General features: G+C 43.2%; 1 protein-coding gene across 2 annotated transcripts in view; it reads right to left on the bottom strand.

Annotated features, from left to right (window-relative positions):
- Positions 1-688: 688 nt before the first annotated feature.
- Positions 689-25,253, bottom strand: part of OVOL2 (ovo like zinc finger 2) — a 39,446-nt gene continuing 14,881 nt past the window's right edge. For both annotated transcript variants that reach the window (XM_077282826.1, XM_077282825.1), the window contains 2 exons: positions 12,298-12,484; positions 689-1,405 (listed from right to left, as the gene is read on the bottom strand). In XM_077282826.1, the coding sequence (XP_077138941.1) occupies positions 1,095-1,405; positions 12,298-12,484 (498 nt within the window). In that variant the 3' untranslated portion in view covers positions 689-1,094. The remainder of the gene's footprint in view (positions 1,406-12,297; positions 12,485-25,253) is intronic.

Here is a 25,253-nt window from a genome sequence, read left to right as displayed (position 1 = left end):
CTTGCACTCCTCCCATTGACCTTGCAGGTGGCCGTAATCAGCTCTACATGCCCATAAATTGTAGGATTTCGCCCGAGAGTGACATGTTTTGTCCATAGTTGTAGGCTGGTGGCCCAAAAGTAGCATGTTCAGTAGAGTAGGACCCATCAGAGGGAGGTCACATTGCCGTGGTTGATGGTCATACATGAATTGGCCAATTTATGCGCTAAGAACTTTCATTTTCATCTATAACTTAAGTTTTATGAAAAATAAACTTTTGAAAAAAATTTGTGTAAAAAATATTTTTGAGAAGTGTAATCTGTATTGAATGTTTGTCTGTGTCCTCACATGGCCTAGGTGGGTAGGTGGGTGGGTGGGTGTATATATATATTTATTATAGTGCTACTAGAAAGAGCGGATCCCTACAGCAGGTACCCGTCAACCAATGTAGAATTTTTGGTTACAGATGTTACTTTAGCATTCCAGTTTAACTAAATGTAACTTGGTAATTATACAGCCCAAAACTATACTGTGAACTGATTAGTAAAGAAGGAACAGTCTCATTTTTATAGATTTATGATTTTCAATTGAAACATACCATATTAAGAGTTTTGCTAAAAATCTATGGGAGTCACAACCTGTACACCATTACACCACATGTGCAATAGTGCATGCTAAAAAAAAAAAAAAAAAATGTGAAAAGACAAAACAATGTAAACCTTACATTTATTAAAAGGCACCAGCACCCATTATATAAAGTACAGTATTAAAAAAAAAATAAAAAAAAATTAGTATTCAAAGTAAAATGTATTTTTTTTTTTTTTTTTTTTTAACAATTGTTGGCATGGAGACACGTTATAGAGCTTTACATCTATTATATCATAATATGTACACACTGTTCTTGTCTCAACACCAAACGCAGGGCATTAAATAATAGAGATTAAAAAAATGCAGCTTTTTATTTAAGCTAAAAGTCAGTAGTCTTCCTCTATGACATTTGTATCTTGCATTAAAATGTAGGTATCCCTCTACCTTAGTAAAAATAAAATTAGCAGTAAAAATATATAAAAGTTCATATAACTTGTAAACATCTGAACAAAAAGTTCACGTGCTTCTCACTCCACCTCTTCTTCTGGTTTAGGACTTCCATGGAGAACAGAGGCGATTTTGTTTTGTAGAAGAGCGTTCAGTTTTTTTGTGGTCTTCTTAAGGAAGGCGCTACCAGGGTGCAGATTGTATACGTGCAAATATAAATCCTCCTGGGACGGCCCGGTGTACCCGCATTCCTCGCATACAAACAGCTTGTCCCTCCTCTGCTTGTAGGCATAACCTTGCTGTACCCCGTGGATTTTCTTCAGATGAGATTCCAGTGAGCAGCGCTGAGTAAATGCTTTGTTGCAGACGTCACATTTATATGGGCGGATTCCTGAAAGTAAATTTAACATTAATGCTTAATAATTACATACATGCTCATGCTGCATGTGTGGACCATGAAAAAAAAGGTTCTAAAAAAATACACATTTTATTTATTGGTATCACATTTACCTTTGTTTTATTAATCATTATTTTTATTTTATTTTAGAATACAGCACAAATTGAAAAAAAAATATAAAAAAAAATCAGTTAATCTGGGTAGAGTCTAATGAACCTCTCAGGCTATGTATCATGTAGGCCGCTTATAACTAGTACAGGTGTAGCCCATATTCTGGTAGGGCCAACATAGTAACGGCTGACTTGTCTAACCTGATTCGTTCAGAGACATATTCAATTGTGTCCGTTAATCTATTACTATGGATCATCAGATCATTATTTGTTTGCATGTATCTACCATCAGTGCTGGTAATTGCCAACCCAAATCATGACCAGAAGTCGCACTTGTAGCTCTCAAGTGGGGAATGAACTTCAAATAACAAAGCGACACTCCAGCACTTATTTTATTGCAGTACTGGAGTGGTGCAACTTACTAAGTCCCCTACACTTAGTAATACACTTGCCAGTCTTTTAGGGGCGCTTCTCCAGTCGGTCTTCTGCAAGTTGTGATCTGCCAGATCGTTCCACTGTTTGCTGGGTGATCCAAAAGTCACTACTCATTGTATGTCTGAGAGTCAGAATGAAGCCTGATCGAGGTGATCATAGATTTACGTTGAGAGCTTATGATAGTTACCTCCGACTTCCGTTCCCTTAGTCAAAAGTTGTGGTCACAAGATGGTGGTGTGGCACCGGGAGCAGCTGATGACAGCGGCTGGTAAATACAATACTAAGGCAGGGAACTTGGATTACTTGCACCACTCCAGCTCTGAAATAAATGTTGGAGTGGTGCTATAATGATTGATCTCAGAGGTACAGTGAAGTGTTTGTACTTTGTATCTGGGATTATACAGTAGCATCTGAACCACGACACAAGCAAGGTAGTTTACTCACACACTGACTTATGTAAATCAAGATGTGAAATATTCACAGTATAATAGAGAATTGATTAAAGACTGCACTGGGATTTGGGAGGGAATGTTACCAGCAGAGATGATACGAAAATTGTGATCATGGTTTTTAGATGCAACTATTTATGCATTTATCTGTTTGCCTGTGCACGGAGTCAAAAGGTTGCAGTGGGTCTACTAAGCCCATGGCCGCCGCCTTAGTCCTCTAAGTGAAACGGTAAAGTTTTAAAAATAGTTTTAGGGTATGTGTCCACGTTCAGGATTGTTTCAGGATTTGGTCAGGATTTTATGCAAGTAAAATCCTGACCAAATCTGCACTTGAGGTCACTGGCAGGTCACCTGCACTGTCCTTGCGTTTTTTAAGAACGCAGCATGTCCTTACATAGCATAAAAAACGTACCGCATGTGCGTTTTTGCGGGAATTCCGCATGCGTTTTTTAATGCTTAGTGGAGACGGGATTTCATAAAATCCCCTCCACTATGCTGTAACATCTGGACGCTGCGTTTTTGACGCTGCGGCACAACGCTGCGTCAAAAACGCAGCGTTTCCTGAACGTGGACACATACCCTTAAACACGTCCTCTTTCTCAATTTAAAAATAAAAGATGAATCAATATAAAAAGTTTGCGGTGTCTGTAAGGGCAATCAATGGAGTAATACAAAAAAAAGAAAAAGAAAGTATCTTAAACAAAAAAAAAAGTAAATAAATAAAAAATGTAAACACCAACATGTATGTATGTATGTATGTATGTATGTATGTATGTATGTATATTTTTTTTTTAACACGGGAAAATAAGTACAGTATTTTTTGGACTATAAGACGCACCTAGGTTTTAGAGGAGGAAATTAGAAAAAGAAGAATTGAAGCAAAAAAATGTGGTCAATTGTGTACTTAATATCCCCTATCCTGGTATGCATGGCCCCCTCATCCCCAGCCTGGTATGCATGGCCCCCTCATCCCCAGCCTGGTATGCATGGCCCCCTCATCCCCAGCCTGGTATGCATGGCCCCCTCATCCCCAGCCTGGTATGCATGGCCCCCTCATCCCCAGCCTGGTATGCATGGCCCCCTCATCCCCAGCCTGGTATGCATGGCCTCCTCATCCCCAGCCTGGTATGCATGGCCCCCTCATCCCCAGCCTGGTATGCATGGCCCCCTCATCCCCAGCCTGGTGTGCAGGGCCACCATTTCAGTCCTGATATGCATGGCCCAATCCTGGTATGCATGGCCCCATCAGAAAAACATGAAAAAAACAAAACGAACCATTACACGTACCTTCCTGCGCTCCCTCATAGCGTCTTGTTCTGATGCCAACAGCTGCTTTATGCATGTAAGAAGCGCAATGCAGGGACGTCATGCACTGCTTACAAGCCATGGACAGCTGCCGGAATACTCCCTGCTCTGCACGTCGGGACTATGTGCGTGGAGAGCAGTGAATATTCATTGCTATTTAGTAGATCGCATAGTGTCAGCCGCTGGCTTCCTGCAGCTGCCGAGCCTTCACGTGTGCTGCTACTAAAGGGAATGCATATTCACTACATTCTACACCTATGGGAGTGCAGAGCAGTGAATATTAATTTCCTTTAGTAGCAGCACACACGAAAGCTGGAAGCTGCAGGAAGTCAGCTGCTGCAGTTGACACTGTGTTCGCTATTAAATGAATGAATGCTCAATGCCCTCCACGCACAGAGTCCCGGCGTGAAGAGCTATGAGTATTCCGGCAGCTGTCTTTGGCTTGCAAGCAGAGCATGACGTCCCTACAATGCGCTGCTTACAAGCATAAAGCAGCTGCTGGCATTGAAACAAGACGTAGCGAGGGAATGCAGAAAGGTAAGTGTAACTTTTTTTCTCTTATTGTTTTTCTGATGGAGCCATGCATACCAGTATGCTATTAAAATTAATATTACCTGCCCTCCACGCCTATGGGCGTGGAATGCAGTGAATATTAATTTCTCTTTATCAGTGGGCACAGAAGTTAGCCGCAGCAGCTGACTCCTGTGACTCCGCTGCTCTGCAGCTCCACCATCTTAGCCAGAGCAGGTACATCGGACTCTAAGATGCATACATTTTTGGAGGGAAACAAAGTGTGTCTTATAGTCCAAAAAATATGGTATTTGTAGGTGGGATAACTTGCAAAATCAGCAGTGTATCAAAGACTGGCGGGTTTGTAATTTTTATTATAAGTACACTTCAACTGTGAGACAATCTAAAAATAAAAAACAGAAAATCAAATTGTATGATTTTTAAATATTTTATGCAATAAAATGAAATTTAATTAAGTAAGTATTTGATCACCAACCAGCAAGAATTCTGGCTCTCACAGACCAGTTAGTTTTTCTTAATAAACCCTCCTACTGTGCACTCATTACCTGTATTAACTGCACCTGTTTTTACTTGCTACCTATATAAAAGACACCTGTACCTGTCCACACAATTAATCACACGCCATCCACTCCACCATGGTCAAAACTAAAGATCTGTATATGGACACCAGGGACAAAATTGTACATCTACACAAGGCTGGGATGGGCTACGGGACAACAGGCAAGCAGCTTGGTGAGAAGGCCAAAACTGTTGGCACAATTATTAGGAAATGGAAGAAACAAGATGACTGTCAATCTTTCACTGTCTGGGGCTCCATGTGTAGTAAGAATGATTCTGTGAAAAGTCAGGAATCAGCCCAGAACTACAAGGTAGGACCTGGTCAATAACCTGAAGAGAGCTGGGGCCACAGTCTCAAACATTACCATTAGTAATACACTATGCAGTCATGGATTAAAATCCTGCAGGGCACAAAAGGTCCCTTGCTCACGCCATATCCAGGCCCGTATGAAGTTCGCCAATGACCATCTGGATGATATAAAGGAGGCATAAGAGAAGGTCATGTGGTCAGATGAGACCAAAATGGAACTTTCTGGTATCAACTCCACTCACCGTGTCTGGAGGAAGACGAAGCATGAGTGCAACCCCAAGAACACAGTCCCTACCATGAATCATGGTGGGGGAAATATACTTTGATTTGCTTTTCTGCAAAGGGGACAAGACGACTGCACCATATTGAAGGGAGGATAGATGGGGTTCTGTATTGAGAGATTTTGGCCAACAACCTCCTTCCCTCAGTAAGAGCATTGAAGATGTGTCGTGGCTGGGTCATCCAGCATGACAATGACCAGAAACACACAGCCAAGGCAACTAAGGAGCATTTCAAGGTCCTGGAGTGGCCTAGCCAGTCTCCAGACCTGAACCTCAATGTTGCCCAGTGACATCCCGAAACCTGAAAGATCTTGAGAAGATATGTATGGAGGAGTGGGTCATAATCTCTGCTGCAGTGTGTGCAAACTTAGTCAAGAACTACAGGAAACGTCTGACCTCTTTAATTGGAATCAAATGTTTCTGTACCAGATATTAAGTTCTGTTTTTCTACTGTATCAAACACTTATTTCATGCAATAAAATAAAATTACGTAAAAATCACACAACGTGATGTTCTGTTTTTTATTTTTAGATTCTGTCACTCACAGTTGAAGTGTACCTACGATAAAAATCACAGACCTCTCCATTCTTTGTAGGTAGGAGAACTTCCAAATTGCCAGTGTATCAAATACTTATATTCCCCACTGGACTATTTATAAAAATTTGAAACACGAAACAAGGAGTATATAAGTCCAAATCATCATTTAAAAACCAAAGTATACCTTTATTAAATAGTTACCAAAATAACAAAAAGTTAAAATACAGTCATCATTATCATGTCCAATATACAATAAAGCATGATTTGGACTTATATACTCCTTGTTTCGTGTTTCATATTTATTTGGAGTTGTCCCTTGTATTGGACCCGCTTGAGGTGTCCAGGGAGGGTTCTTTACCCTCAGCAACAAGTGTATTGTGTGGCTCATGTTTACATTTACATATATGGTTTTTCTGTGTCTTTCACAGCTTCCAACCTTAAGCCCATGGATTTTCGCATGCGAGATCAAACATGGTTATCTCGCCCACAAGAGGTTTTCAAGGGAGACTCTGCTGGTATTTTAGATACGAGTAATGGGGACTCTAAAGAAAGGATTACTAGGTTGAGAACTCTGCTTCATAGACGGACGAAGTTGTGGTGGAATAGGGCGACCCTGGGCCAATATTTGGTGCGTGGCCTTATTCCCAGGGGTCTACGCATCCAAATTTTTCCAGCATTTCCTGTTGAGGATGAGATCTTTAGAGGAGAATGGGAGGAACTTGCCACAAGATGTTCCAAAGGTTTCATCGAGCTACTTATGAAGTTAGATGAAACAAAGTTGACAGATTTGGAAAAAGAGATTGATGGTATACAGGCACTAATTAAAGATGAATTAACACCTGAAGCGTTGGAGAAATTACCGTATTTTCCGGCGTATAAGACGACTGGGCGTATAAGACGACCCCCCAACTTTACCAGTTAAAAAATAAAATCTTCTTAAAAGTCGGGGGTCTTCTTATACACCCTATGTCGTCTTATAGGGCCGGTGAATATGTGCCTTTTGGGGGGGGGGGGGGGGAGTGATCCTGATGAGGACGAGGGGGCGTCTCACAGGAAAGTGAGTATCCCCCATTACCTTATCATAGCGCTGCAGCGTGGGGTCTCTGTGCTGGGAGCGGCGGCTGCTGTGCTGTGCTGTGCTGTGGCGGCTCCTCTTCTGCAGTGTGGGGCCTCTGGTGCTGTGGGGCGGTGGCGGCGGCGTATCTTCATACAGTCGGGGCTCCTCCGGCATCTCAAAGACTGGAAGCCCCGCCGGCAACTCCATGGGTACAATGCGGTCAGGTGGCCTCCGGGAAAATGGCCGCTGCTCAGATTCAGATCTCGTCCCGAGATCTCGGGAGACGAGATCTGAATCTGAGCAGTGGCCATTTTCCCGGAGGCAGCTCAATAGGTGCGATGCGGTGGCCCGGCCGCTGGGGGCTGCGCATGCTCAGATTCAGATCTCAACGAGATCTGAATCTAAGCAGCGGCCATTTTCCCGGAGGCCAGCGCATTGTACCGATGGAGTTGCCGGCGGGGCTTCCAGGCTGAGATGCCGGAGGAGCCCCGACTGCATGAAGATACGCCGCCGCCGCCACCGCCCCACAGCACCAGAGGCCCCACACTGCAGAAGAGGAGCCGCCACAGCACAGCACAGCAGCCGCCGCCGCTCCCAGCACAGAGACCCCACGCTGCAGCGCTATGATAAGGTAATGGGGGATACTCACTTTTCTGTGAGACGCCCCCTCGTCGTCATCAGGATCACTCCCCCCCCCACCCACCATATACACCCGGCGTACAAGGCGATTCCCGGCGTACAAGACGACCCCCGACTTTTAAGAAGATTTTCAGGGGTTAAAAAGTCGTCTTGTACGCCGGAAAATACGGTAAATGGGGATCTGGATAAGGATTTCTCCAAATGGGAGCAGGAGATTAGTGCCATAAAAACCAAAAAACTGCAGCGGGACAACACTGACTACCGTGAGAACAGAGTGTATCGATGGAGGATGAATAGAATTAAAAATCGCCCCCCGCCTCAAATGAGATCAGGCTCAGCTTCCTCTATAACATCTATGGATGAGTCAAGTGCAGCATCTGACCAATCCATATTGGCTGGTGGTGATAAGGGTAGGAAGACCCAACCAGGCAGAGCTGCTAAAGGGAAATATGCGACCAATAAGAGGAAGTTCACTTCACCACCGACTTATGAGAGAAAGGCAAAAAACACCAACTTAGAGGTGATTAATTTGTCCACCCATCCCCTATCCGAGACACAGATTGAAGTGTTAAAATTGGGCCTTAACTTTGTTCCGTCTAACCGCTTTGATTTTTTCACAGCTCTAAAAGACACACATCTGTTCTGCCGCAAGCTTCTACTCAGGAAACTACATGGTCAGAAAAATGCCGGCTGTGATACATTGAATGATGCGGAGGCTACGGCACTTTCGGCATTAGAAGATCTATTGAAGGAACAACAGCCTGACCATGTAGGTAAATTTCCGACATCTATTGTTTCCAGATCCGCCACCTTCCCCGCCTTGTCCCTGTGTCCCCAGATAGACATTTTTTGTAGGCTGGTTTCGGAGGACCTCATGAAGATACCTAGAGGCCTATATAGGGATAATCTGACACCAGCCCAAAGGGAGGCTCTGGAGGAACTACGGTCCCTTGAGACGGTGGTTATAAAACCAGCGGACAAGGGGGGGAATGTGGTGGTCTGGCCTGTCGAGAAATACGAGAGAGAGGCTCTGAGGCAGCTTAGAAACAAAGAGACATATCGTGTCTTAACCCAGAATCCTATTCAGACCTTTTTGAAAAAATTGGAACATATTGTTGCACCAGCCTATGAATTGGGTATTATACCCAAAAAGATACTAGATGGTCTGTTGCCCAAGTTCCCTAGGGTTGCTACCTTCTATGTCCTGCCCAAGGTGCATAAGGACGCTGTTAATCCACCGGGCCGTCCGATTGTCTCTGGCATAGGAGGGCTATGTGAAAATGTATGTAAATTTATAGATTTCTACTTAAAGACACTGGTAGAGACTTTGCCCTCCTATGTCAGAGACACTACTGACGTACTGAGAAGGGTTGAAGGACTGTCTCTGGAGGCGGGCATGCTTCTAGTCACTATTGACATTGAGTCTTTATACACATCTATCAGGCACGAAGATGGCCTGAGGGCTGCCCGTTTTTTCCTTGAGAGTACCAACTGGGATGGCCACTTTTTGGAATTTCTTTTGGAATTGTTGGAGTTTGTTTTAACCCATAATTTTTTTGTATTTAAGGATAAATTTTATTTGCAGACACAAGGTACTGCAATGGGCGCGGCATGTGCCCCGTCTTATGCAAATTTATTTTTGGGAACGACACATTTTTCAGGGCGATGGGGCACATGTCGCGGACCCGGTGGTGGGCTGGTTTCGCTACATTGATGACGTTCTTATGATTTGGAACGGTGGCGAAGCCAGCCTAACCAGATTTATGCAGGAACTTAATGACAACAATTTTAATTTGAAATTCACATATGTTTGGCACAGGAGTAAAATTAATTTTTTGGACATCACTTTGTGTGAAGCCGAGGATGGCTCTGTTGAGACAGATCTATACAGGAAAGAGACATCTGTTGATGCTTTATTGCATGCCTCCTCGGCACACAATTATTCAGTTATTAAAGCCATCCCAGTTGGGCAATTCTTGAGGAATAGGCGGGTTTGCTCGACAGAGACCCGCTTCGAGAGACAGTCTACCATTCTCACTGAGCGTTTTCAAGCCCGGGGATACAGCCACCGTTGCATCAGGGCAGGATATAGAAGAGCCAGGGCTGCACGTAGGGATGATTTACTGTGCCAAGCCAAATCAAATAAACCCACTCAAGATTCTGAGGTTAGGTTTATCTCAACGTCTAATTGCCGGTGGAATCTGATCCGTGATAGCCTTAATAGACATTGGCCTATTCTACTTATAGATAACATCTTGGCTTCCCAACTCACCCAACGTCCCTTGATGACACAACGCAGGGGGAGAAATCTGAGTGATAACCTGGTGAGTAGTCACTATGTGGCTCAAACCAGGCGTCCATTTGGTACAAGGGGCCCGAGACAGGGCTGTTTCCCCTGCGGTTCATGTGTCGCGTGTCCTAACATCTTGAGATGTGGGACCTTTAAAACATCTAATGGGAGCAGGGAATTTAAGATACGTGAATTTATATCATGCAATACCACCTATGTGATATACTATGCTACATGTCCCTGCTCCCTTATTTATATTGGTCTCACATCTAGAGAGTTGAAGGTTAGGACACGCGAACATGTACGGGACATAGCGGCGGGAAAGGAAGCCTTGGATATATCTGGCCTTAAAACTCTTCCGAGGCACTTCCGTCTACATCACGGATCGGATCCCACTGGCCTTAGGGTTAGAGGCATCGACAGGGTCCATGGTGGTATCAGGGGTGGTAATATGGCCAAGATCCTAGCACAACGTGAGTGCAAGTGGATCATCACCCTTGACACCATGGCCCCGAAAGGGCTGAATGAACAGTTTAGTTTTGCTCCCTTCCTATGAGGCCTATTAGGGAGATCGCCCCCTTCTACCACTTCTTCGTCCGTTCTGTGCGGGCTGTCTTATCCTGATTGGTGTGGGACATGGGTGTGCCACTATATACATATGAATGTTTATGTCCCGTTCTCTTTTTAACTTGTTCTTTTGTCTTTTGTGTGTTTTTTTAGCATTACTGTTATCATTACATACGACGACCACGAGCCTTATATTTCACAATAGATGTCGGCCATGTTGTTGGATGGTCCTATATGGAACTTTGAAGACTTCTGGAAAACCTATCGTCTCCTTCCTTTGCACCTTCTATTATTATGTATTGCAATGTAGTAGTTAGGATGTATGTGGCCCTTTACATTCCTATTTATATTTTATCATTATATACAATTTTCACTTGTGTTCATATTATTTATAACACAGCACTATATGTTGTTTAGCAATCTTTAACTTTTTAGTATTTTTGTACTTTTGAAGTATATTTTATATTTATGATTGCGGACACTCTTACCTGACACTGCCCGTCACGTAATTGCACAGTATTTCTTTATTTCACAGCAGGTTTTCCTCTTATCCCATTTTTGCTTTTATGCCCCCATAAACATGGCCGCGCTTATCGGGCTCCTTGAAAATGGCCGCTGGTATGTGCGCATGCGCGGTGGATACCCTTATGATCGGCTTCCCCTGGCAGCCGTCTATAGTTGCGGGATGCACATTACATGACGTCATATGGCGGATTTCCGCCCTCTGTGCGCCCTGCAATGACGGCCCTCAGGTGCTGCTGATACGGAGCGCCACTGCGCATGCGCCGCTTGCCGACCACACTTCCGGTGTGTGGCAGTTATAAGCACAGGAGACAGAGAAAAGGGTTAACCCTGTTGACAAAGCCATTCCGCGAAACGCGCGTCCGGGGCCGCCGGGTGAAGTGCAGACTGCTCCCCTCTGAATCTAATAATGGGTAAGCGTGCAATTTCCATCATTAATATGCTATAAGTGCGGGCTGTGGACCTAGTGCTCTATATGAGCAGGGGACATTGTGTATTATACACTGCCTATGATAGTGTCCCAGCTGATCTATGCATTTTTTTCACTATTTGTACTAGTACTCATGTTTGGGATGTACTTTGTTGTGTGCACCGGACCCGGCTACCTTTGAGTCTCCCTCCTGATTCCTCTGCTTTATTGTATATTGGACATGATAATGATGACTGTATTTTAACTTTTTGTTATTTTGGTAACTATTTAATAAAGGTATACTTTGGTTTTTAAATGATGATTTGGACTTATATACTCCTTGTTTCGTGTTTCATATTTATTTGGAGTTGTCCCTTGTATTGGACCCGCTTGAGGTGTCCAGGGAGGGTTCTTTACCCTCAGCAACAAGTGTATTGTGTGGCTCATGGTTACATTTACATATTTATAAAAATTGTGGAACTGAATTTCATGTCTAACATTTTACCCCACTTGGAACTTTTTTTTTTTTTTTTTTATGACATTAATTAGTTAACTGGACGAGGTCACTTGTCCTGCAAAAAAAACAAAACACAAAACAAAACAAACAACATACACTCCTATCGCTATGTTGGAGAGACAAAATAAAAAAAACAGCTATTGAATGAATAGAAGGTAAATGTAGGTAGGTAGGTAGGTATATATATATATATATATATATATATATATATATATATATATATATATATATATATATATATTTTTTTTTTTTTTTAAATAGCCAGATCTTGAAAATGTTGAATAGATCACATTGTGATGGCATGATCCCTTTCAGCAGATGACCTGCAGGGGGCAGCAGTGGCCCTTAGAGCGAGTGCAGTGTGCATACCTGTGTGAGTCCTCACGTGTCTTTTCAGATCAAACGTGTCATTGAATCCTTTGCCACAGAAGGTGCAGAGGTGCCTTTTAACCTGGTTATGGCACTTGAGATGACGATTGAGCATGCGCTGCAAACGGAAGCCTTTACCACACATGTCACAGCTATAAATCTCCTCGCTCAGTGATCCAGTGGTGACCTAAGAAAATGCACAATGCGCCTCAGTTAGAACAAACACCGATAAACAAGCAATCAAGATAGACGCTGTTGTAAGAACGGTTGTAGACGTAAAGAAAAAAAAAAAAACTGGTGTGACCTGTCCTACACATTTTCCTCCCTCATAAGGCTAAATACAGACTTTGATAAAATATGAAGTGTAGGCAGCAACAGACATATGCATACATTGGACTCTGTCTTTTCATGGTGACATATGCATTAAAGGGACCTTGACAGATGATATATATTACCTGTGGATCAGGCAGCATGCATCAGACAGTGGCTGTATGACTGAGCTGCTACGGTGTTTCAGAGAAAATCACTGTTAAAAGTCGCAGGGGACCTGTCATGCAACATGTAGGACAGACTAAGTGCAACACAAAGGGATAAGGGTAAGGGCGCCCAACACTAGGGATGTGAGGAGTGGAGACCCGTATGCAGATCTAACATCACCCTCTCTGCCCTAAGAGATCCTAAATAGGTTCAGCACCTAATCACCAAGCAGGACACCTAGTGCCTGTCAGACCCAAGCGGTAAGCCCTGCTTAGGGAAGGAAGGGGTGAACTTTAGTCAAACCTCACTAACACTAAAGACAGCTAGGCTACGCAAAACAAGGGGAAACTTAGCTTGAGTAGACTCAGAGAGGAACACCGTCGTCCTTCAAACTCCAAAGAGGACGCTAGCCAACTGCTGCAGCTCCAAGCCTCAACTGGGAAGCACAAATAGAAAATATCACCCGCAACTCCCAACAGGAAGTTGGGAGTTATAAACAAAGGGCGCGATGATGTGGTTAGTGCGCGCCCTCTGCCTGAGCAGTCACTGCAGAGACCCGGAAGACACCACAGCGTGCGGCGGTGGAACGGCGACAGGTGAATATCGCAAGTGGCGGGGGCCTGAGCCAGTGGCGACACCAGCACCTGGCCCCCATAGCGCACCGGTGTCCCTGCCTGCTCAGGACACCGGCACCTGGCCAGGTGAGTATGTCATATTTTTTTTCTTAAAGGGAACCTGTCACCCCCAAAATGGAAGTTGAGCTAAGCCCACCGGCATCAGGGGCTTATCTACAGCATTCTGGAATGCGGTAGATAAGCCCCCAATGTATCCTGACAGATGAGAAAAAGAGGTTAGATTATACTCACCCAGGGGCGGTCCCGCTGCGGTACGGTCCGATGGGTGTTGCGGTGCGGTCCGGGGCCTCCCATCTTCATAGGAGGACGTCCTCTTCTTGTCTTCACGCTGCGGCTCCGGCGCAGGCATACTTTGTCTGCCCTGTTAAGGGCAAAGCAAAGTAGAGGCCGGGCCTCTGACCTTTCCCGATGCCTGCGCACTGCAGTACTTTGCTCTGCCCTCAACAGGGCAGGCAAAGTACGCCTGCGCCGGAGCCGCAGCGTGAAGACAAGAAGAGGACGTCATTGTAAGAAGATGGGAGGCCCCGGACAAGACGGCGACGTCCATCGGATCGGACCGCCCGACCAGGTGAGTATAATCTAACCTCTTTTTCTCATCTTTCAGGATACATCGGGGGCTTATCTACAGCATTCCAGAATGCTGTAGATAAGCTCCTGATGGCGGTGGGCTTAGCTCAACTTCCATTTTGGGGGTGACAGGTTCCCTTCAATTGCAGCAGCATATGGGGCATATTCTATGGAGCATCTTATGGGGCCTATCAACCTTTACGGAGCAGCATATGGGGCATATTATTCTATGGAGCATCTTATGGGGCCATTATTAACCTTTGTGCAGCATTATATGGGGCATATTTTTTGTATGGAGCATCTTATGGGGTCCATCATGAGCTGTATGGAGCATTATATGGGGCTCCTAATTCAATATGGATATCAAAAACATTTAACCTACTGATGTCTCAATCATTTTCACTTTTATTGGTATCTATTTTTATTTTTGAAATTTACCAGTAGCTGCTGCATTTCCCACCCTAGGCTTCTACTCGAGTCAATAAGTTTTCCCAGTTTTTTGTGGCAAAATTAGGGGTCTCTGCTTATACTCGAGAATATACGGTAATTCTCATGTTTTATTTGTTAGGAGCATTAAAGGGAATGTCCAGGTTTGTAATGATTCTGCAGTCATTCTTTAACTGCAGACTTCTGAATTCTCACAGTGCGCACTGCACGCTGTCAGGATTCTCTCGTGCTGGCGATTTACATACATGCGGTCACATGCTCACTCGACATGTGTGGCCTCACTCAATGAAAATGAAGTGAGCGAGGCCGGGCACGTCTGGCCACAAGTATACAAATTGCATGCTTGTGCTGACATGACTGTCCACCGGCAAGGGAGAATCCTAAAAGTGTGCGGTGCATCAGTTGTGAGAATTCAGAAGCTGCAATGTCAGGATTCAGCTCTGCAGGTTCCAGTAGTCATCGCATGGACACTTCACCTATATGCGATTTTCATACTTGTGGTCCTGTGACAACGAGCTTCTCTTCCTGCTTCTCTGTTTTTCACTGAACATTGAGAGCATTAGGGAGAGGAGCTCGGGGGTACATGACTAAGTGTGCAAATCGCATTTGTGCTTGGTAAGGGGGGCGCCAAAATGAATTCTTGGCCCGGGTGCCAGAAACCCTAGATACACCTCTGCAGGTATGCTACTGTGAGCGGTGATTACTGGGTCCGGTGGAGGGAGGTCTGTGCACAGCGCAGCCAGTGAGGCAGGGACTGAGGGTGTGCACAGAGAGAGAATGGAGACAACAAAAAAAAGTGGGTTTTTTTCATTGCTACAAGTACCGCATTTGTGGGATCGCGGCAAAACTGCAAGTGCCACACATAGCCCGGTTCACTATGTATTGATTTAGGCCTTCGCCGGAATTTTTTTGGAGAGTCTGAAAACTATACATTTTTGGAAAGGTTATAGTATAAGCAATACGAAAAACAATGTTTCCATTTGCCACGAGTCCCACGTGACCGCCATATTGGATTTTACAAAATGGCTGACGTAAAACCAATTTTCGTTAATATCTCAGCTTATAAATAACATAAAAATAAAATTTGACAGCTAAACATACATTTTAGGGCTAAGAAATGCAATATTACTAGTTGCAGATGTGTTTTAGATATTTACTACAGCAGTTTTTTATAATTAATTAGTATTGACATAATAATACATAATGACAGGAATCACATGTTTTTTTTTTTCTTTTATTACAGGAGTTGAACATGACAGACAAACCACAAGCTACTGAAGTCACTTGTGAAGGTGAGGCACCTATCAACTGGAAGCTATGTATGCTCTGTCAGTCTTCCAATGGCAATGAGAAGTTGGTGCAAAATCCTCGGATACAGTCTTACCAGCGCGTTTTGGACATAGTAGCAGAGAGGGCAAGTTTACAAGATGGCAACTATGTTGATATCCATCGACGGATTAGCAACAGGAAAGACACAATCGCTACACATCAGGCAGTCTACCATCGAAGTTGTTACACAAATGCAATTAACAACGACCAAATACAACGAGCCCGGGACCGTTATGCACATGCATTAGCTACTGGTAGCCACATTACCAAGAAACGAGGATTAAAAAGAGGACGTGCTGAAATGGACGAATCAGGTTCATTAACATCTGACTCTTCATCACCATTCACGAGGTCACATACATGGCCACTGGATAAGGAAAAATGTTTCTTTTGTCAGAACGATGAGAATGAGAAGCTTTATAATGTGAGGACAGTCAACGCAGGGAAATCGTTGAAACAAGCTATTGAAACATCAGATAATTTAACACTGAAAACAAGACTGAACACATGCATTGCACCAGGGGATGCACATTCTATTGACGTCCGGTACCACAAAAGCTGTTGGACAAAGCATGTTTTTCATGGACAACGAGAACGTAGTACCAACAGAACAGACCACAAAGAACACTTATTACAACGTGCAAGTCTGCTAGAGTTGATAAACCTAGTGGATATTCAAACACAGAACCAATCATATCTATCTATACAAGATATCGAAACCACTTATTTGAATATGCTTGGTATAGAAGGCGTGGAAAATCACAAACCTACATTCACTAGAAAGTGGCTCAAAGAAATTATAATGAATGCCTTGCCACATCTGAAATCCTGTCTTTCAAAAAACAGAAGGGAATCAGCAGTTCTTTATTCACCAGAAGCCTGTGAGGAAATCATGGTTAATTCTGCAATGGAATGTCGTAGTGATGATGCAGACAACATGCAGACAATCTACAAAGCAGCACAGTTAATTAGGAAAAGCATTGCTAATTTTACAACGGAAGTCAATGATAAAAACACCATAATGGTCACTAGTGACATACACGACGATCCAGCAGAATTATATTCCGCTATCCGTTGGATCATAACAGGGCCGATTAACAGCCTTGAAACTCAAAGAAGGACCAAAATAGTTGACCGAGCAGCACTCACTATGAGTCAGAACATCATGTATGAATTCAAATCAAAACGCCAGGTCAACTACAAGCCAAAAACCGAATCATCAGTATTCAGACAACCCAACGCACGAGAAAACCCACAGGTCCTGGGGCTAGCTCTGACTGTTCATCACACCACTCGCGATAAGAAATTAATGAATCTTCTTAGTTCACATGGGTTTTGTGTTCCCTATGGCCGTACCCTACGAATGGAAACTGCTTTGGCTAATGCTGTTGTAGAAAACACCCGAGAGTTAAAAGGTCTTTACGTGCCACCATTCTTGAAGAAGGGTACCTTTGTGTTCTTTGCAGTTGATAACACAGACTTTGCAGAGGATACCCCTGATGGGAAAGGAACCACACATGGAACTATTACTGCTGTATATCAGCAAGTAGATGCTGTTGGAGAACCAGTTGCACCACCCTTGAAGATAACAGATGCCCACACTTTATCTGTCACTCCATACCATGTACATATGTTGCACTGTGACAAGCCAAAAGTACAACATGGTACAGCAAGGATGGTTTTCTTCTCCCCTGATACCGATGTACTGGTGTTGGTCATAGCTAACTATGACCTCATGCTGAAGAATACATCGATTTCAATGGTCTCTGGGATGATCGAGATAGAGCCAATAAGGAGAGTCATAGGGGCAGACAGAGCAAAGGCTTTGACAGCCTTCCATGCATTCACTGGTGCTGACACAACTGGAAGGTTCTCTCGAATTGGCAAAGCAATCTGGCTGCAAGCTTACATGAACGCAACACCAGATGTAATCAGTTCTCTGCAGATGCTTTCGACTGAAAAAGAAGTGAGCGAAACTATGTTGTCAACTCTTGCTACCTTCGTATGTTTTGCTTACTCTCCAAAAGGCATTTTTATTAAGAATATTCCCGAACTGCGATGGCATCTATTTTGCAAGCATATGGCAGAAAGTGACAGGTTACCTCCTACACTCGGAGCTCTAAAACAACATGTCCTCAGAGTCCATATCCAAGCCAGAGTGTGGGGACAAGCTAACATTGCTTTGCAGGATTCTCAGCTGGATCCCGAGAAGAATGGCTATCACAAAGGGTTGGATGGACAGTTGAAACCAACCATGACAGATGTTCTTCCAGCTCCAAAAGCAATAATCGAGATGATTAGTTGTCAATGCAAACATGACTGTTCTTCTTCAAGGTGTTCGTGCCGAAAAAATAACTTATCCTGTACCGATCTTTGTCAGTGTGACAGCGAGTGTATGAATGACGAGGACACTCAGACCAAATATGAAACTGATGATGACAGTGATGGTGGCGATATGTAAAGACACTCTGGTTGTTCAAAAGTTAAAAACATTAACTCTCTGCTTTTCGAGTTCGAAAATTTGTTCAAATATAAACCGATACAATTTGTAGTCGTATATAGAGTATTTATTTGGATACCACTGCATTTCTTAGTACTCAAAATGTATGTTTAGCTGTCAAAATTTAAGTTTTACGTTACTTACAAGCTGAGATATTAACGAAAATCGATGTAAATCAGCCATTTTGTAAAATCCAAGATGGCGGCCACTTAGGACTCGGGGCAAATGGAAACATTGTTTTTCTTATTGCTTATACCATAGCCTTTCCAAAAATGTACATATTTGAAACTCTCCAGAAAATTCCGGCGAAATTACATAGTGAACCGGACTAACATGTCCGCAAGTCCCATAGGGAATGAACGAGGCCGAACACAAAAAGTGGTAAAAACACAAGTAACCTTATTTAGCCAATATGTACAGAAATGCTGTCACATCAGAAACTCACCAAATACTGATCATGGAAACGGAGCCTAAAAAAGGAGTGGTCTCAGGGAAATCTTTTTTTTTTTTTAATGAAAGCTAGATTCTTTAACCTCCGCCAGTCATCTGGTATTGTAGGACAAGCCAGTGCTGGTCAGACATTAGCGTTACATGGTGGAGGGGGTCGTGAGGCTTCTATGCATAGGGTTGTCTTCAAGAGAAAACTGGTGGTGTATTCACACAGGATGCTAATGGGGTCACAACTTTACGATACAGTGGTTCTCCGCCATATCATCACTGCTAAAGTAGACACTACAAGTATATAAGAGATATAGATATATAAAATCTTAGCTTTTGGCGCTATGGGGTTGTGTGCGTGTGCCCCTACTGGGCACTGCTGTGAATGGTGCAGAATATGCTGGCACTATATAAATAATATTTATTAAAAAAAAGAAAAAAAAAAAAAAAATCAGACATTAAATCATATGGACAGTTTGTTAGAGAATATATATATATATATATATATATATATATATATATATATATATATATATACATATATATATATATATATATATATATATATATATATATATATTCTATGCATTTTGAGCTAAAATGATATTTGAAATTGGATTTCAATAATAAAAAAAAAATCTTCATACTTTACTGCAGTCTGTGCTGCATTGTCTATTGTTGGCTGCAGAATGAGATATCTAAGAAGCCGTCAGGTCATGCTCACACACTCACATGGGTAACAGAAGAGGGAAATAACTATCAAAAGAGAGAAGCCGCACTTGTATCCAACTGGTCCCTGTACAGACTGGAAAAGTCCCTAGCCGTACAACCAAATACACCTCCTTGGACCTGGCTCTCTAAATAGCCGTCGAGAGGATTCTCTAATGTTTTGAGCAACCAGAGGGGAGGCCGCAACACAAATCCAACAAAAAGTAGAGGAAAGTTTGCAGCAATACATGAGAACCCAGGGCGATAAAATAAAAACACATTCATAAAAAGGATAGACAGGGATGAATAAGGAGAACAAAAAAGACAAAAAACAAACAAACCGAATACGTGAAACCTCCCAGACCCCCAAACATCAAGAAAGGAAAGGTGAAAACAGTGGCTTGCCAGACAAGGTAAATCCCTAGCTGAAGAGCTAGAATGCCAAACACCAATCTACATAGAACTATAACCAGCAAGTGAGGCAAGTGAAAGGCCAACATATAAAGCCCATCCCAAAATGTGATAGGACAAAGCCAAAAAAGGTAAAATGGAAAACACCTGAAGAAAAGCCAACCAAGAAAGTAAAAACCAAAACAAAAAAGAAGCCATCAACATTTGAAAGACAAAAACAACTGTAGCTCAGCAGGAAACCAACCACACAGGAAAAGGTCACAGGATCGAATCCAGAAACGGAGCCTTGACAGAATCCCTCAGTCAGAATATGCTGAAAATTCTTGGGGAGTTGGTAACTATCTTTTTCTAAGATCCTCTATGCTCATTTGTGGCTACAGTCCACATCCAAGTCAAGCTGTTCTTTGTGGTCATAATTCCGCTGAGGAGAGCTCAGAAAAAGACAGATAAAGAGTTACAAACTTTTCCGTCAGAACCAGTTGACCGAGATATTCTCTGTTAAATCATTCAGCATCCAGCAATGTGCAGGCAAACAAAGCCAGAAATGATTTTTACAGTAAAATATATGAATTTAGGTAAATAAAAAAAAAAAAAAAATTCCCCAAAACGTGTCTCGGCCTTTATGGATTAGACAAATGTTAATATAAAGCTTACATCTTCTTGTTTATGTTAAAATAGTGATTAAAACAATATATTAATTCTCACCAAATAATATTCTGCTCTAAAGGGAATGCGTCATATAAAACGTATTATCAGGTTTTTGTATAAAGTATATATATTTCTTACATTTTGGACATTTTTATCCTTAACTACCACAATCTTTGTTAAAAATCAAAATGAGCAATAATTGGAAATTTCACACTGGCACTTTTTTCTAACTGTTTCAGAAAATTCACATGTAACTTAGCAATGTACAGTACTAGACTATCTTTTGTATGAAACATCTATTGAGCGTGTGCAAAGGTCACTGTAACAGGAAGGAGAGCAGGGTCAGCAGTGACAGATTGATTGGCGAGACCCGTCTTATTAGCTGTGCATAGGGGTTTTATCAGTCATTGCAATCCTGCCTCTGATGATCACGAGCCTGATGAAAACTCTTCCTGAAAAGACAGGAAGTACGAGTCTACAATAGTACCAGTGACCTATGTGAAAACTGCAAGATTACTAATTTTGCTTTCTAATACAGATTGTGAAAAAAAAAACCATTGCCAGGTTTATTTATTTATTTAATACAAAAAGCTGATTTAACCCCCTTCCCAACATATGACGTACAGGTACGTCACCTGTCGGGTCCCCCTCTTTGATGCGGGCTCACTAATTGCTTCTTTCCCAACAGCTATTGGCTGTGTTATTCAGCCATCATCTTCCTGTTAAATGCTGCTGTTAACCTCTGACGGCTGCATTTATAATCTACAGTATACATATATATAAAAAAAAAAAAAGGGGGGGGGGCAATTCAGAGATCTCATTTATTTTGCAGCAATTGTGTTTTTATTTTTAATTTTTAACAAAAGCACTGTGTGCGAATAAGCCCTAAATGTTACATCAGGGCTGTCCATCACACAGGCGACTAGATTGTGTCTATTGCAGCTTTAGATTCCTTCAGTTCAGTGATTTTGGTAAAATTATTGATCTCCGGTGAAACAACAGAGGTGACCTGACTGCAGATTATAGGCCTTTAGTTTACACTCGCCTTTAATTTATCTGCTTCCTATATGTAATTAGGAAGAAACCTCACCCGTCACTGATCAAAGGCTCCGATGCTGGGGCAATATAGAACTACAATCAGAAGCATTGCCCCTGGAAATGTGCTAAGTGGGATGTGACCAGCCAGAGCACTCTGCAGATTATTATATCACTGTTCTCTCCTGCTTAACCCCAATCAATAAAATATAAAACACAAATAAGAAGAACTAGAACTCAGTAGTAAATTATCATTAGAACTAGAAGAATTAAACATTGTGTTACAAACGGGTGACAAGTATTTTCCACATTCTTCTAGGCATAGACGGCTCTAAATCCCGATTCCCTAAGGACTTTTTCGCACACATAAAAAAAATCATTTTAAAAGCTTAAAAAAAATAAAAAAAATAATAATAATTACATATAAATAGCATTTATTTTAGGGTATACTCCCATAGGGCTGATGTTGGGTTTTCTCCTCTTAAAGGGAATCTGTCACCTCAATTTTGCCCTATAAACTGCGGCCACCACCATCAGGGGCTTATCTACAGCATTCTATAATGCTGTAGATAAGCCCCCCCCATGTATCCTGAAAGATAAGAAAAATAGAATTAGGGTACCATCTCACAGTGGCACTTTGGTCGCTACGATGGCATGATCCGTGACGCTCCAGCGTCGCTCCATTATCGCTCCAGCGTCGTAGACTGCGGTCACACTTCGCAATGCACGGCGCTGGAGCGATAATTTCATGACGTATTTGCGATGTAGAAGCCGTTGGTTACTGTGCGCACATCGTATACAATATCGTGCACACCTTTGTTACACGATGCGATCATGCCGCCACAGCGGGACACTTGACGACGAAAGAAAGTTTCAAACGATCTGCTACGACGTACGATTCTCAGCGGGGTCCCTGATCGCAGTAGCGTGTCAGACACAGCGAGATCGTAAGTATGTCGCTGGAACGTCACGGATCATGCCGTCGTAGCGACCAAAGTGCCACTGTGAGACGGTACCCTTAGACCTACCGGTAATTCGGTTTCTAGGAGCCTTCCACGACAGCCCAGGAGGTTGTCTCCATACCCTAATGGGGGACAGGAAGCACAAGAGGTTAAACACCCCTCCCACCTCCCATTAACCAGTGACTTACAACTGACACCATAGCACCGGTTACCTTTAGGTTCTCAGAAATTTATCCAAGAATGTCGGGAGGGAATTAGTGCGGTCGTGGAAGGCTCCTAGAAACCGAATTACCGGTAGGTCTAATTCTATTTTCTCTAGTTGCCTTCCATGACAGCCCAGGAGGAAGGCCAATCAATTCTGCACTAGGGGGGGGTGACCAGGGCTTGGAGCACTTTCCGGCCGAAGACTAGATCCCGATTGGACCAGAAGTCCAGTCTAATGTTTGGTAAAGGTGTGAAGAAAAAACCATGTCGCGGCCCTGAAAATCTGCTCAGTAGATGCGCCAGACCTTTCAGCCCAGGAGACAGAAGTAGATCTGGTGGAATGAGCTTTTAGGCCTGCAGGTACCGTCACATCCTGAGCTAAGTATGCTCCAGTTATGGCCTTTTTTATCCAGTTGGCGATTGTGTTCTTCGCTACTTTTTTGCCCTTGTTTTAGCCAGAAAAATGTACGAAGAGATTTTGGTCAGTTCTGAAAGATTTGGATTGCTCTAAATAGTATAGGACTATGCGTCGGACATCCAAAGTATGGAATTTTTATTCCTCCGGATTTGCTGGATTCTGGCAGAAAGACAGATCGGTGAAAATCTGATACCACCTTTGGAAGAAAAAAAATGGGTCAGGGCGAAACACAATGGAATCATCCCTAATAGTGAGGTAAGGTTCTCTGATTGATAGGGCTTGTATTTCCCCTACTCGCCTTGCCGTAGATATGGCAACCAGGAAGGCTGCTTTACAGGATAGGAGCTGCGGGGTGCAAGAAGACAGTGGCTCGAATGGAGGAGCTGTGAGACCTCTTAGAACTAGGTTCAAGTCCCATGATGGGACAAAGATCTGCCGTTTGGGATGATGTCTAAGTGCTGAGACCATAAATCTTTTTATCCACCGATGACCAGCTAGATCCTGGTCAAAAACAGAACTTAAAGCTGATACCTGGACTTTCAATGTGCTCGGTTTCAGCCCCAATTCCAACCCTTTTTGTAAAAAGTCTAATATTTGAGAGATTTTAGGGTGGAAGGGGTCAGGATCATTAGGGTGACATCACGAGGAGAATCTTTTCAAAATTTTGCTATATATGGCATTAGTAATAGGTTTGCTAGATTTTTGCAGAGTGGAGATCACCGATTCTGAGAGTCCTCTAGCTCTCAATACTTGGGCTTCAGTAGCCAGGCAGCCAAGTTGAATTTCTGGGTATTTGGGTGATGAAAAGGATGCTGATGATGAAGATCATCATCTGATATTGGTAGAAAGACTGGACCATCCACCTGCAGCTCTATGATGAGATGGTACCAGCTCCTCTTTGGCCATACTGTGGCTATCAGGATAGTCGGGACCCGGTCGTCTTGGATCTTTCGGGGGGGGTCTTTGCCAGCAACGGTATTGGAGGAAATACATATGCCAACCGGAACTTCCATGCGTGTGCAAAGGCGTCTATTCCCTGAAAAGCGTCTCTGGGATCTAAGGAGAAATAAGTTTCGACCTGTGTATTCCGACTTGAGGCTAACAGATCCATCTCGGGTAGACCCCATCTGATCGTCAACATGTTGAAGACTTCCATTTTCAGGCTCCATTCTCCTGGTTGTAAGTCGTGACGGCTTAGGAGATCTGCTTGAATATTTACAGACCCCTTCAGGTGTATTGCTGACAATGAGAGGAGAGGTTTCTCTGCCCAGCAGAAGATTCTACTTGATTCCACCTTCAGATAGTTGAATTTTGGGCTCCCTTGATGCTGGAGATGGGCTACAGTCGTCATATTGTCCGAGTATACTCTGACATGACGACCTGCGATTAGACTGCCCGCTGAAGGGCCTTCTCCACCGCCCTTAACTCTCTGAAATTGGAGGATTTGGTACTCTTTTTGATTCCAGTGTCCCTGGAATGGAACCTGTAACACTACAGCCCCCCCAGCCTCTTCTGCTGGCATCCATCGTTACTGTCACCAGGGGAGCTTGTATCCAGTCTAGACCTCTGAGAAGATTTGCTTGATTTAGCCACCAGGTTAAGGAGGCTTTCACTCTCGCTGGTGTGTGGATCCTTCTGTTTAAGAAGTTTGGGTTTCCATTCCAGTTTTCCAGAATGTGTGCCTGCAGGAGTGTGGAGTGGGCTTGGGCCCAAGAGACTGACTGTATGCAGGCCGTCATAGACCCTAGGAGGGACATGGCTGTCCGTAGGGTAGGGAATCTTTGCTTCTTGAAGTTTAGAACTTTGGCTATCAGGTTTACCCGATGATCTTCTGGTAGGAGAGACTTTTGACTTGCCGAGTTTAGGAGGACCCCAAAAATCTTATTGTTTTTGATGGGTGAAGTTGGGATTTTTTCCAGATTGGGCACCCAACCTAGGTGTTGTAAAACGCTCAGAGTTTTGGATACCCTCTGTTCGAGGATCTCAGCGGAAGGACCAATGATTAGCAGGTCGTCTAGGTAGGGCACTATGGCGATGTTCTGCCTTCGAATATGTGACACTGCTTCCGCCATGACTCTGGAGAAGACCCTTGGGGCCGAGGAGATTCAGAAGGGAAGTACATTGAACTGGAAATGTAAAACTCTCCGATTCAGCCGGACCTCAAACCTTAGGTACTT

The sequence above is a fragment of the Ranitomeya variabilis genome, chromosome 2, assembly GCF_051348905.1.
Source record: "Ranitomeya variabilis isolate aRanVar5 chromosome 2, aRanVar5.hap1, whole genome shotgun sequence".
NCBI lineage: Eukaryota > Metazoa > Chordata > Amphibia > Anura > Dendrobatidae > Ranitomeya > Ranitomeya variabilis.
This window is presented reverse-complemented; position numbering and strand designations above follow the sequence as displayed.